The sequence below is a fragment of the Ursus maritimus genome, unplaced genomic scaffold, assembly GCF_017311325.1.
Source record: "Ursus maritimus isolate PB19 unplaced genomic scaffold, ASM1731132v1 scaffold_12, whole genome shotgun sequence".
In the NCBI taxonomy this organism is placed as follows: domain Eukaryota; kingdom Metazoa; phylum Chordata; class Mammalia; order Carnivora; family Ursidae; genus Ursus; species Ursus maritimus.
Genome location: NW_024423564.1, coordinates 21,453,236 through 21,466,758, shown reverse-complemented (window position 1 = coordinate 21,466,758; position 13,523 = coordinate 21,453,236). Strand labels below are relative to the sequence as shown.

Here is a 13,523-nt window from a genome sequence, read left to right as displayed (position 1 = left end):
TGCTGAAGTCAGAATCTTCAAGGGTGAGGCTCAGATGTGTACTTTTTAGAAGTGATTCTCATGTATCTAGTATGTATCACTAGTTAAAAACCAATATATTAATTCAGTGTGGGTTTAAAACAGTTTTGCTCACTTCGTGGCATTTTGCTTTCAAATTTTTGTTGTTGACTCTGGCAGTCTTCTTCGTTTTGAACTCCTGTACTCCCCCACCCCTGTGTTGGTGTTGGGGGCACGGGGCAGGGGGATTTCAAGGTACAAGAAGGCACATGGGAGCATAGCACTTCACCCCTCTTCCTAAAAGTCAGTTAACTTTAAACATTTTATTTCTGTTTTATGTGCTTTGAAAGGGATTATAAACTAGAGAGTCATAGCTCTTAACATTTATTTAAAAAGGAAGAATGAGGATGAAGTTATAATTTAGTTTATTTGTATTTTAAGTCAGTATCTCTCCATACATAGCTCTCAAAAATTGTAAAGTTTTACATTTTAAATTTCTTCCTTTTTTTTTTTTTAAGATTTTTATTTATTTGTCAGAGAGCGCATAAACAGGAGGAGTGGCAGGCAGAGGGAGAAGCAGGCTCCCTGCTGAGCAAGGAGCCCCATGTGATGTGGGACTCTATCCCAGGACCCCGGGATCATGACCCCCAGTTGAAGGCAGACACTTAACTGACTGAGCCACTCAGGCATACCAGCATCATAAATTTCAAAGATTTTCTTTGAATTAATTCATTTAACAGATAACCAATGTTAAGATGTATTAATTATAATATGTGGGATTATGATGTTAGGGATTTATTAGCCTTAGTTTTCTTTTTTCTTTTCTTTTTTTAAAAAGATTTTATTTATTTATTTATTTATTTATTTATTTATTTAGGGGGAGAGAGAGAGAGAGACACAGCACGGCAGGGGAGGGGCAGAGGGAGAAGCAGACTCCCCACTGAGTAGGGAGCCAGACACAGGGGCTTCATCCCAGGACCCCAGGATCATGACCTGAACTGAAGGCACGCCCACCCTACTGAGCCACCCAGGCACCCCTAGCCTTAGTTTTCAAAACCAATGTGAAGTTAAAGAATTCTTTTTTTAAATTTCATGTGATTTCAGTTGTCTTTGAGTTTTAAACTCATAGAACTTACAGAACCCTGTGTTCTCCTGGAACACAGTGAAAGAACAAAAGCTGTATTTGAATGTGGAGGGCCTGCCCAGGGGAGGATGGTGCAGTCTCCACCAACAAGGGGCTTTACATTAACTACAAAGGATTTTAGACTGCCAAATGTTTCTTAAGGACTGAAGTCTAACACTTTGAGAAGCTATGTGTTTGGTTCATAGTGGGTATTCAGTCAGTGATAATTGATTGACTAACACATTAATAAAGGGAATTAATAACAATAGGTTTGAGGATCTGTAATGCTGAGAAATGGCTTAACTTTTTTGAGCTATGGTTCTGGAAAAACCAGGCCACTGTTTGATGGTCGCGGCTGCTTAGATGCAGTCTGTGTTATGGAGCCAGACCCTCAAATTCTCCAGCATCTCTTACATGTAAATGGCTACAGAGATAGTCCTGAGGCATTTACTATTTTAAGGACTGTTTCCTCTAAAAGTTTTTAGAGTTCCATAAATTTTAAGACCTATAAAATTTCTTAGAAAATGTTACATCTTTTCCTATTCAGCTCTAAAAGTCCAGTGCTGAAAGGATCCTCACAGATCAAAAATCTTTACATTTGTATTGTTATATTTGTCTCTGTGTTAACATTTTGTTAAAAAATCAAGCAGGAATGTTTGCTTATCTTAATTTAACTGTACTCCTTTTGGGGGTTGTAAAGGTAACATTAGCTAAATTGCATAATTGTTTTGTTATATTAAGTCGCTTCGAAAGCAGTATTATCAGGTAATTATGAACATTTGGTGAATAGTTACTAAATGAAGGCATTCTATGAGGCACTAATCAAGACAAAGATATATTAAATGCAAGGTATAGTGTATAGAGTGCCTGTTCATAAGAATCTGAAGTATAAATGAAAGGAAATATATATTAAATACACAAAGAACTGAAAAATACTAGAGCCAAGTAGCGCAGTATGTGATAAAAGAAATCCCACAAACCCTGTGTGACTGTTGAGTGCTATAATCACTTCCTGTCGGCCCTAAAAGAGGAATTGATTGCTTTGGACAGGAAGGTTTGGTGACAGAGGAGCAATTTGGAAGATTTGGGGGTTGGCTAGAGAGAGAAGATAAGGGGAGCAAACATTCCAAATGGAGAGGATGTCCTGTATAAAAGTGTGAATATTGGAAAGCATGGGAATATTTAAAACGGTGAAGAGAGCGGATTGTTGGAATGTAAGGTAGCTTGGCTAAGTGAATCATTAGCGTATCATAAAGCTTTTTGTAGACATTTGTTACGGTCTTCATTCTTTGTAACACATTTTTTTGTGCCTACGAAGATTTGGCCCTTAGTAATTACTAGAAGAAAACTGGATTTGATTTGTTGCAAAAGGTTTTGAGATACCACTTTAAGGAGTTCAAATCTTTTCCTTCAGTGCGAGAGCTGGCAGACTATGGCCAGGGCAAGTCCTATACATCCTGTTGGTAGCGTGTTTTTCATAAATAATGTTTTATTTGGGACACAGCCACGGCCGTTCATTTACATATAGTCTGTGGCTGTTTTTGTTGAGTTGAATACTTGTGACAGAGACTGTATAGCCTACAAAGCTATAAAAAGATATCTGCTGTCTGGTTCTTTACAGAAAGCTTACAGATCACTTCTTTAGATCCGTGGGTCTTTATTATAAAACCCACTTTTCCCAGCCTCAGCACTACTGACAGTTTGGGCCAGACGATTATTTGTCGTGAGGGGCTGACCTGTGTCTTACAGGGTGTTTTACAGCGTCCCTGATCTCTGCCTCTTGGATGTAGCTCCCCCATCCAAGTCTGGACCATCAAAACTGTATTCAGACATTGTCATATGACCCCTGGAGATCAAAATCACCTTCAGTTGAGGAAATACGGAATATATATCATATAGAGACAAAATAAGTGAATATCATAAATATGTGATTTTTCCCCCCACGTTAATGATTTTCTTTGACTAAACATTTCATATTTTATTTTTACATGTGAGTTAATTTTTGTTAAATTTCTAGTTTTGGGCAGAAAAGTAACTGAAGAAAAGGGAGCATTGTAATCCCTCTAAAGGTTTTTCTTACAAGATATCAGAACGTACATTCAGCATAGTTTTTCTTCCTAAAGAGATTTCCCAACTTTCTTATTCTCCATATTGCCATTCTCTCTTGTTTTTATTGAGAAACAGCGTGGTATAATGGAAGAAGCCGTGGCTTTTAAGTCAAGCAAGAACTCGGTTGCCTCGTCTATAGAGTGGTATTTTATCTAGCCCATAATGTAGTTAGAGTGAAAGAAAAAGTGTACATAAAACCTCTGACACAAAGGCTGTAGAAATGGTAGCTGCTCCTTCTTATTTTTTCAGTGACTTTTCCCTCCAGTTGCTTTTTCAACCAGTGGCTACCCACGGGGTTTACTTGCTGCCCATTGAACAAATTGATGCCATATGGTTTGAGACCAGGTCTTAGAAAGAATAGAGTAACTGGTAACAAATTTTCATAGGTGGGGATTTCTTTTTTCTTACTTTGTGCTGTCTTTCTAGATTTGCTTTTTGGCAATTAAAATTTCCCTATTCTCCCAGTCTCCCCTCTTAGATAATACATACACCTGTCTATAAAGGAGTTCTAAGCCAGTTATATGTGGCAAGCACGGAAGACACCACATAGCGATTAAAAGCATGGATCTTCAAGCCCAACTTCCTGTGTTCAATTTCAGTTGCCACATATTAACTATGTAATCATGTATAAGACACTTATCCTCTGCCTATAACACTGTTCTTATAGGATTATAAGCGGAATAAAAGAAAATAATATATGTAAAGTGCCCAATTTAGTGCCTTGTGACATTGTAAATGCAAAATAAATATTTGGTATTATTTACTCATATGCATAGCATCATACAAATACAAAAATTTATAGGAGACAAAAATTATATGAAGGGATGTTTTAAAATGTAAATGCAAAGAAGTTTTACTGAGACTAAAATGTGCTATGAGATTTTTATTTTGTATTTTTTCTTTAGGTATTACATGAAACCTTTCCTAAACATACATTTCTGATGAATGGCTTAATTCAAGGAGTAAAGGTAGGACCGGTGATATATTTGCCCACATACACACAGGCACATACACTTTCACATGTATACCTCTGCCAGTCTATTAGTTAGTTAATGGATGAATTCATTGTAATTTTTACAATTTGAGTATATCTTGGGCTTTTACTTCACACTTTAAAAATGAACTAGTTTTTAAATATCTTTTTTTATTAAAGAAAAATATATTTCCTTTCATTGGTCATCTAAATTGATTTGACTCAAATATAGCCAACTATGTATAATGATAAACCACATCATAACAGATTTCCCCTCTGTTTTACTTGTTGGCATTTTTATTTCAGAGATATGAATGGTTTTATAAGCTAACAACAAGAATATAGATTGAAGAGAAAAGAACTATTTAAAAAATACATAAATATAAAACTATATGGTAAAGTCTTGATTGTTGTACATACTCTTCTCTTGATTCCATTTTACCAACAAGGTTTATAAATAAGTAATTGCCCTAAGAATATAGAAACAGTTAATTAACATGATATTCTTTCTAGAATTGCTAATGTGAAATTATTGGGGTTGAGAATTCATTAGAGCATTTCATATGAACATGTAACCAGAGCCCTGCAGGTGATTCTAGACAATCTTGGGAAAGTTTTAAGTTTCTATATAGACAAGAAATGAGTTATCTAAAGTTTGGTGATATTATACTTAGGTTAGAAATAAACTTAAAAAAAATTCTGTGATAGCAGAATAATTTCTTTTTGGCTCATTGGTATTGATTGTATACATTTTTTTCATTTCGTTTTTTTTAGGGTTTGTTGTCCTTCCTCAGTGCCCCACTTATTGGTGCTCTTTCTGATGTTTGGGGTCGGAAATCCTTCTTGCTGCTAACAGTATTTTTCACATGTGCCCCAATTCCTTTGATGAAGATCAGCCCATGGTATGTGCATAATCAGATCATAACAATTAAATATCATTCTCTTCATTGTTTTCTGAATAGTCGTTTATTTCGTTCACCTTTTTGCCATCTTACCTACGTAAGTTTTAATTTTATTCTTCCAGTATTCTTTGGCGCAGAAAAGAGCGTCCTTAAAAATATAGTGGCTAAGTAATAGTACACAATGATTTTAGAACTGGATGCTACTGTAGGAAGTGTGTAGACTATTGGCTATAACCTGCTTTTGGATTTCATAGCCCAAAATAATAGTTGCTTAACATGAAGGAAACTTATTTCTTTCTGCCTATAAAAGAAGTCAGCAGTTGAACAGTCCAGAGCTGGTTTGGCAGTTCTGGGAACCAGACCTTTTCTGTCTTTGTGCTCTGCCATCCTCTGCGAGCACCTCCACAGTCCAACATGGCTGCCTGAGCTCCAGCTTGTGTCACACTTCAGGCAGCAAGATGGAAGGAGTGGCTAAGAAGAGCACACCACCTTCCTATAAAGAGACTACATGATTCTCACCCAAGCTCTGCTTACTTCTGTCTGGTCAGATTTCAGGCACATGCTCCTCCTTGTTATGAGATGCTGGGCTCATGGCCACCCTAATTGAAATCAGGATTCTTTTACTGAGGAGGAAGGGAGGAAAAGCTCACAATGAGAATGATTTTTCTCAAGATAATGGAGCCCAGTTTAGTTGGAGCTTTATTCTCCTAATGTTCTACTCCACCACATATTAATGTTAGTTAATTCTGCATCATAGATGGGCTGTATTTCCATGGCTATCTGGAAAGGCTAAGGGTATATAAGAGGGAAGATCTTCCTCTTGTAGGTTAGACAGGTATAATTCTGAAGGCCAAACCCTTGATGAATGCTAATCACCCAAACGAAATCTTACCAGAGGAGTCCAGGCGATGAAAAAAAATTTGCTGTGAAAAGCAGTGTGTTAGAAAAAATTTAGTAAGCAATAAAGACCTAGTGGAGTATTTTAATAGTTCATTATGATTACACATGATTTTTAAAACTAAATATTCAACATTACAATAGGAATTTCTTATTCCTAGCCAGTTATTTTGAAATCATATATACCGAAATGTAGTTTGCTTTTTAAAATAGCTTTTGTTTACTCTTCATAGTAATTGTCTGTTCTCCATTTCATTTATGAGTACTGCCTCACGGGTTTTCTTCTATGTGAAGACTGAGTTGTTTGTTTTGCCAGATTTGAAAAGCTTAATGTAGCTTGTGGAAAAGCATCTAGTTTCTATATAGAGGCATAAAATAAATACAGAGTAACTTGTTTCTCCATTTCACCCACTGAATTTTGTGTTTTGTGTAGTGCCGTGGTGGGAAATAGTAATGGATCAATTATAATAGACTTTAGTTTGTTGCTGTTTTTAATAAAACCAACAACAAAGCTATTTAACAACTCAACAGTTGGGTAAAATATTGACCTGGATATATTATATCTAATTTTAAGTATTCCTGCATAGTAACTGAATTGCTTTTGAAGGGCCACTTTTAACAGTATTTTCATTATATCTATGGCTTATGATTTATAGAAGAATCCATGAACTGTCTTAGTAAGCCATTGACTGAAATGAGCTATTCTTACTGTAACTCACTTACAGAAATAAAGGAAGGTTAAGGTGTAATGGTAATTGTGCTGACTGTTTCTTGTCAATTGTCTTTCGATTCTAGGTGGTACTTTGCTGTTATCTCTGTTTCTGGGGTTTTTGCAGTGACTTTCTCTGTGGTATTTGCATATGTGGCAGATATAACCCAAGAGCATGAAAGAAGTATGGCTTATGGACTGGTATGTGTGTTTATTCTGTTCTTTTTATCTGTGGGAAAATACCTTGTGTTTTTTTTTTAATTATTTCATATAACAAGTGCAAGCCTTTGCATTACAAAATTTATTTTTTTGCATAAAATACATTTCATAATAAAGTCATCCATTAAAGTAATGGATGACTTATATCAAAAGTTTTTTTCAGTACAAAGCCATGTGAGTTTTGATACTTTCTTTCAATATTAGTCATATATGTGAGATTTGAAATTATAGAATATTTTTACCTAATAGAATTTCTTTATAAAGAATACAAAAATTGGGACGCCTGGGTGGCTCAGTCAGCTAAGCGTCTGCCTTAGCTGAGGTCATGATCTCGGGGTCCTGGAATCGAGCCCCGTATCAAGCCCCACAGCTGAGGGGGGGGCCTGCTTCTCCCTCTCCCTCTACTGCTCCCCACTGCTTGTGTTCTCTTGCTTTCTCGCTCTTTCTCTGACAAATAAATAAAATCTTCGGAAAAAAAAAAGAATACTAAAAATAAGGAATTATTTAATGTCATGAGTTTAAACATTACTGATATTTAACAGCTACTGTGAAATGCAATAGGCTAATATCAGGGATCAGCAAAACATTTCTGTGACTTTGTGGGCCACAGAGAGTCTCATATTCTGTTTCTGTGTATGTGTATCTCTTTAAAAAGACAAGAACCATTCTTAGCTGGATTTGACCCAGAGGTGGCAGGTTGCCAACCTCTGAATACTGTTTTGGGGAATTACGTATTTGATGGCAGGGTAATCTCTTGTCTATCAAATCTAGGCCTAAAATAGCTAACACAGGCATGGTAGTGTACAGATCGTCATGAGATAGAAGGACACTGAGGAGTGTCGGCAGATACGGAATAAGCATCTTTTGACAAATAAGGTCTGAATATTGTGTCGGGCTGAATCTTAGTTTTACAAGAGACTGTCTTTGATTCAAAGGACACAAAGAATCATAGAATTGGGAAGTTTTGAAGGGAAATACCTATTGTGAGAAACCTACAAAAAGAACTAATGATTTCAGTGGTAAACTTAGAACATTAAATACGAAGTTGATGATGGCCAGGAATTTTTTTTAACAGCTTTATTGAAAGAGATATAGTTTACATGTTGTAAAATTCATCCATTTTATGTGTATAGTTCAATGAATTTTAGTAAATTTATATAGTTGTGCAACTGTAACCACAATCCAGGTTATTTTTGTTAAAGTACTTTATTTTGTCATAGCCAGATCCTTGAAATTAATAATTTTCAACCTGGAGGCTTTATATATTAAAGGCATATTTTAGCAAATGACAAGTAATTCTAGAAATAATACGGATGCAGCTAACGGGGGGAAAGTGTTCTTTATGGTCCTTTTTATGTTGTGGTCCTCTTTCTGACTAACCAGAAAAAAAGGCCACTGGATGGGCAGAATGGAGGAGGGAAAGGGCGCAAAACACCTACACTCGAATTGGACCTTTGCTCACTGCCTTGAGTGCGTGATCTCAGTGAATACCCTCAGATACCTGAGACCCTCGCAGCCAGAAGCACTGCTCCTTCGTCCCCTCTGAACCCACAGGCCACTGCATTTCATTTGCTAAAGCTGCCCAGGGCGCCTGGGTGCCTCGGTCAGTTAGGCGCCCAACTCCTGGTTTCTGCTCAAGTCACGATCTCAGGGTCATGAGATCGAGTCCCGAGCCCAGTTGGGCTCCACATTCAGTGTAGAGTCTGCTTGAGATTCTCCCCCTCTTCCCTCTCCCTACTCCTCTATCCCTCTCCCCACTTGCATGGGTGTGTGCTCCCTCTCTCTCTCTAAAATAAATAAATAAAAATCTTTAATGTGCTAAAGCTGCCCTGACAAAATACCACCACAGTCCAGTTTTAGAACATTTCCATCAGCGCAGAGGCCATCTGTCATCCATCCCCTCCCACTGCAGCCCTTACCTCAGGCAACCAACCACCAATGTACTTTCTGTGTAGTTTTGCCTTTTTTTTTAAAGATTTTGTTTGTTTATTGAGCATGTGAGCAGGGTGAGGGGCAGAGGGAGAGAGAGAATCTCGAGCAGACTCCACAGTGAGCACGAGCCTGATGCGGGGCTCTGTCTCACAACTCTGAGATCTTGACCCCAAACCAAGAGCCAGAGGATTTAACCAGCTGAGCTATCCAGGTGCCCCCGTAGTTTTGCTTTTAATAGAAGTTTAACATAAATGAAATAATACAACACAAAGTCTTTTGTGTCTGCACTTGGCATAACCTTTCATCCGTGCTGACCCATTCATCAGCAGTTCTCTTGTGCCTCGGTGCAGCATTGCTCTGTGTGGCATGTACTCCTGTCCATCGGTTACCGGCCGGTGGACATTTGGGTCAACAGTGGGACGCGTCGAGTTACTGCAGTGTTATGTGCTTGTCAAATAATTGACCTTCGGAAATTGAATTGCTTCTTCGGAGCAGTTACTAATAAACAGCTAGAAGCAGCACTCCTGTGAAGTTAAGTCCTCCCTCCCAAAGTCAAAAATGGCGCAGAAGCAGTCAGCGCGGGCCCTACAGCGTTCACGTGCGACTGTCCTCCGCAGAGCGCGGCCTCTGTCGGGGACCTGCCGTCGCGCCTGCGCATCCGCAGGCCGTTCTGTCTCACGGGCCGACGCGTCTGGGTTCGTTGTTCTTGCTCTGCGTCCTCTTTAATCTGCATCTTCACCAGAGGCACGCGTGTGGCCTTCCTCAGAGTCGTAGACGTGGTGAGAGATGGGCTCAGTGCCAGCGACCTGGGATCCCACCCCTCCAAGCTCTGCCCCTACAGAGACCCCCAGTTCACTTTTGTGCAGGCGCTTGCACTCCCCCCGATGAGGCAGATGAAGCTCAGAGTCTGAAGCTTCATTTCAGTCAGCCCTCTGCATCAAGGTAAACACGCATCCCATTTTGATTTTAATATTGGGGAGGAAATCACAGTGACAGTGCATTTCCCTAGAGCATTGTTCCTTAGACTTCTTTCAGGCCATCACAGTTTTTTTAGTTAAGAATCGAATTCTTTTCTCTTCCTACAAGGGAACGGATGAGAAGGCGGCACAGGTAGGGTGGCGGAAAGGGAGAGCGCGGCAGGAGGACGGCCGCGAATCCGAGTTCCGCGCTGCTGCGGGCAGCGGTCGGCGCGTCGGGACTGAGCTCTTCCTGTGCCCTTGGACTTGTTGCAGGTTTCGGCAACGTTTGCCGCGAGCCTGGTGACCAGCCCGGCCATCGGAGCTTACCTCGGCCGCGTGTACGGGGACAGCCTGGTGGTGGTCCTGGCTACAGCCATAGCGCTGCTGGATATTTGTTTTATCCTCGTGGCTGTGCCGGAGTCCTTGCCCGAGAAGATGCGGCCGGCGTCGTGGGGGGCACCCATTTCCTGGGAGCAGGCTGACCCGTTTGCGGTAAAAAGTTCATGGTTTTCCTTCTCTGTGGCAAAAAAAGTGAATGTATGATGATTCAGTGCAATATCCATATTTTGTCGTGGATGTTTCCTTGGGGAAAACATCCTGACAGATTTTAAAAAATATTTTGAGATGCTTTTCAGAATAGTTTGGGGAGGATGAAAGACGTTTTGAAAGGACGGCCAAGTGTCTGTCTGTCCACGGCCAGAAGATGACACTGCATATTTATACGAGCGGCTCAGTGTTCGGCTCTAAAACCTCATATCAGTCTTTTTCTTATTCTAGTCCTTAAAAAAAGTGGGCCAGGATTCCATAGTGCTGCTTATCTGCATTACGGTGTTCCTCTCCTACCTTCCGGAGGCGGGCCAGTACTCCAGCTTCTTTTTATACCTCAGACAGGTAAAATCCTATCGTCCACGGGGGACTTTTCTTCCATTGTCTAGGGCCTTCATAACAAAAATATCTAATCTTGAGAGCGGTGACAGCAGAGACTTTTTACATGCCTATTTTGTAAACGGCTTGCTAGCCTTCACTTCCTGTGGGGAGTGCTTCGTGCCCCGTACGCGTATCTGTTGAGACTTCGGCTTCTGCAGGGTGCGACTGTCCTGTCCGTGTCTGTGGCTTGAGCTTATGTGTTGCGTGTAGAAGGGATGGGACGCTTGCAATCCATCCACCTGCTCCCGTCTCGGTGATGTGAGCGGGTGTCCGTGCAGCAGCTAGCCGTCCTGAGAACATTCGTTTTCCCTCCTTGACACTAATCTTACCAAGCAGGAGCACGCCTCTCCTAATACCTGTAAAAAGCACAAAACAGCGCAATACTTATTTGTAAAATGGATTCTGAGTGCTCGATAGCTGTCTCCAGTTTATGAAATCTAAATTAAGGAACTTAGATTTACCAAATCTAAATTAAGTAGCTGTTATTTTTGGTATGTTAAGAGTTGTTACAATTGTGGTTCTCAGTGAAAGCCAGATTCTTCCTCTGAGGAATTCTTTGGTTATAAATGAGTTGTATATTTTTTCTGGCCCGTTTAATGTTAATATGCAAGTAGTTGCATCAGTATGGTATTTGTTGTACTTTTGTCTTTATTAATGTTTCTTTTTCTGGAAACGTTCTAGATAATGAAGTTTTCACCAGAAAGTGTTGCAGCATTTATAGCAGTCCTTGGCATTCTGTCCATTATTGCACAGGTGAGTCTCCTTTTATTTTTTTTGAATGTATTTTATTTTGTCTTATTTTATTTTTTAGGTGAGTCTCTTTTTAGTTAGAGTGAGGAAGTAGATCATTGCTCCTGGCTGACCATCCAAAAGGGGCCTCAAGTGAGACTCAAGTGACATTTTCTTGGTGGAGTCACCAGTGTCAGGAATCTGAGGTTTGTAGGTTCAGAAATTCAGTTTTGTTAAGTGCTTGCTAAGTCTTGATGAGATCTGGGGGGCTGACACGTATTAAGCATTATATAATGTATACACCTGAAAGATAGTTTATTGATTTAAACTAGAGCGTACACCTGCATTAACTTAAAATTTTATATTAATCCTTACATATTTATTGAATACCGCCATTTGTCTGGCCCTGGGGGAGGAAGCAGGGAACTTAACTAAATCCCTGCTGTTGTAGAGTTTGCATCTTGCGGGGTAAGACATAAATCTGTCCGTGTAAACGTATTAGGTGTAAAGAAAACAATAAAGAAAATTGGTGCTGGGGATCCAGAGGGACTGGGGGCTGGGTGGTGTTTTACCTGGGAGGGTTGGGAAGGCCTAGCTGATCCAGGTGACATTTGAGCAGAAACCTGAAGGGATGAAGAGCAAGCCATGGGAAGATCTGGAAGAGGAGGATTCTAAGCAGCAGGAACAGAAGTAAAACTCTGAGGAGGGACTGTAGCTGGCATGTGTGAGAAACTGGTGGAGCGAGCGAGGGAGAGACCGGCAAGAAATGAAGTTGGAGAAGTGGAGGGGGACCGCCAGGTCGTCTGGGGCCTCACAGGTTATCCTGAGACTTGACAGGAAGGTAGGAAGCCATTAGAGGGTTTTGAGCAGAGGAATGACATGAACTATTTACCCTAGAAACCCAGTTGGTAGCCAGCGGTTGTTTGATGAATAAGATATTAACCCAGGAATTTGGATTTTCTTAGGAGATATTTCATCTTTCCCTCAATTCTCTGTTCCATGATCAGGTAGTATATTCCAGTGACCAGAATTTTCTCAAGGCAGTATTTCTCCTTTCCATGAACAAAGCCCTACGCATTTCTTCCTGTTGAGCTTTGCTTTTTCTAGACTGTAGGTGATCTAACACTCTTTCTCACCTTCGATCTCGTCTTCTAGATTGCAGCTTTGTTTGTTTTATTCTGTTCCTCAGAAAATGAAAGGCAGGGTCCATTTAATAGGACCCTTAGATGTTTTACCATCTCTTAGGTGTAGGATTCCTTCTGCAGATTTCATCATTTTTGAATTTTTGGTAGGTTTAGTGATAAATTTCAAATTTAAATTTAAATTCTATAATATACCCATGGCCCTACACATGCATACATATGGCATTGGGAATTAGAACTATTTCTAACTTCCGTTTTATTAATTAATTTTTATTTATTTTTAAAATATTTTTTCAAATTCAGATTCAATTAACATATATTACTGGTTCCAGAGGTAGAGGTCAGTGATTCATCAGTCCTATATAATACCTATGCTTATTATATCATGTGCCGTCCTTAATGTCCATCCCCCAGTTACCCCAGTCTAACTTCCATTTTATCTTGAAGCTCCTTAATCAGGAATAATGTTGCATTTAAATATGCATTCCTGGCTGTCAGAAAAGTGCACTTCAGCTTTGGGGAAAAGTATATTGTTGCCTATATGTAAAAATAGCTTTTTAAAAAAAACCTTTCTGAAGCATAACACCAAGGAAAATGTACAGACAGTAAGAATAGAGCTTGAGGAATTATCGAATGTTACACCAACCTTGAATCCTAGAAAAATCCAGCTTGGTCACGATGTCTTATCTTTTTCATACATTGCTGAGATTCTGTTTGCTAATATTTTGTTCAAGATTTAGACAAAGAGAACAAGCTACCATTTACTATCATGGCACTTAGGAGATGAACAGCTCTAAAGTGTTAGTAAGTTCTGTTCCATATTTCACTGATCGTGGAAGCTGCAGGTGCCTTATACATTCGGGAGTAACACTGCTTGAGTGAAGTGAAGGTGCTCTGGAGGAAGT

General features: G+C 39.6%; 1 protein-coding gene across 1 annotated transcript in view; it reads left to right on the top strand.

Annotated features, from left to right (window-relative positions):
* MFSD14A (major facilitator superfamily domain containing 14A) overlaps positions 1–13,523 on the top strand; it is a 39,442-nt gene that overhangs the window by 16,494 nt on the left and 9,425 nt on the right. The window contains exons 3-8 of the mRNA XM_040626992.1: positions 4,135–4,197; positions 4,977–5,104; positions 6,797–6,911; positions 10,094–10,312; positions 10,598–10,711; positions 11,429–11,500. Of these exons, the coding sequence (XP_040482926.1) occupies positions 4,135–4,197; positions 4,977–5,104; positions 6,797–6,911; positions 10,094–10,312; positions 10,598–10,711; positions 11,429–11,500 (711 nt within the window). The remainder of the gene's footprint in view (positions 1–4,134; positions 4,198–4,976; positions 5,105–6,796; positions 6,912–10,093; positions 10,313–10,597; positions 10,712–11,428; positions 11,501–13,523) is intronic.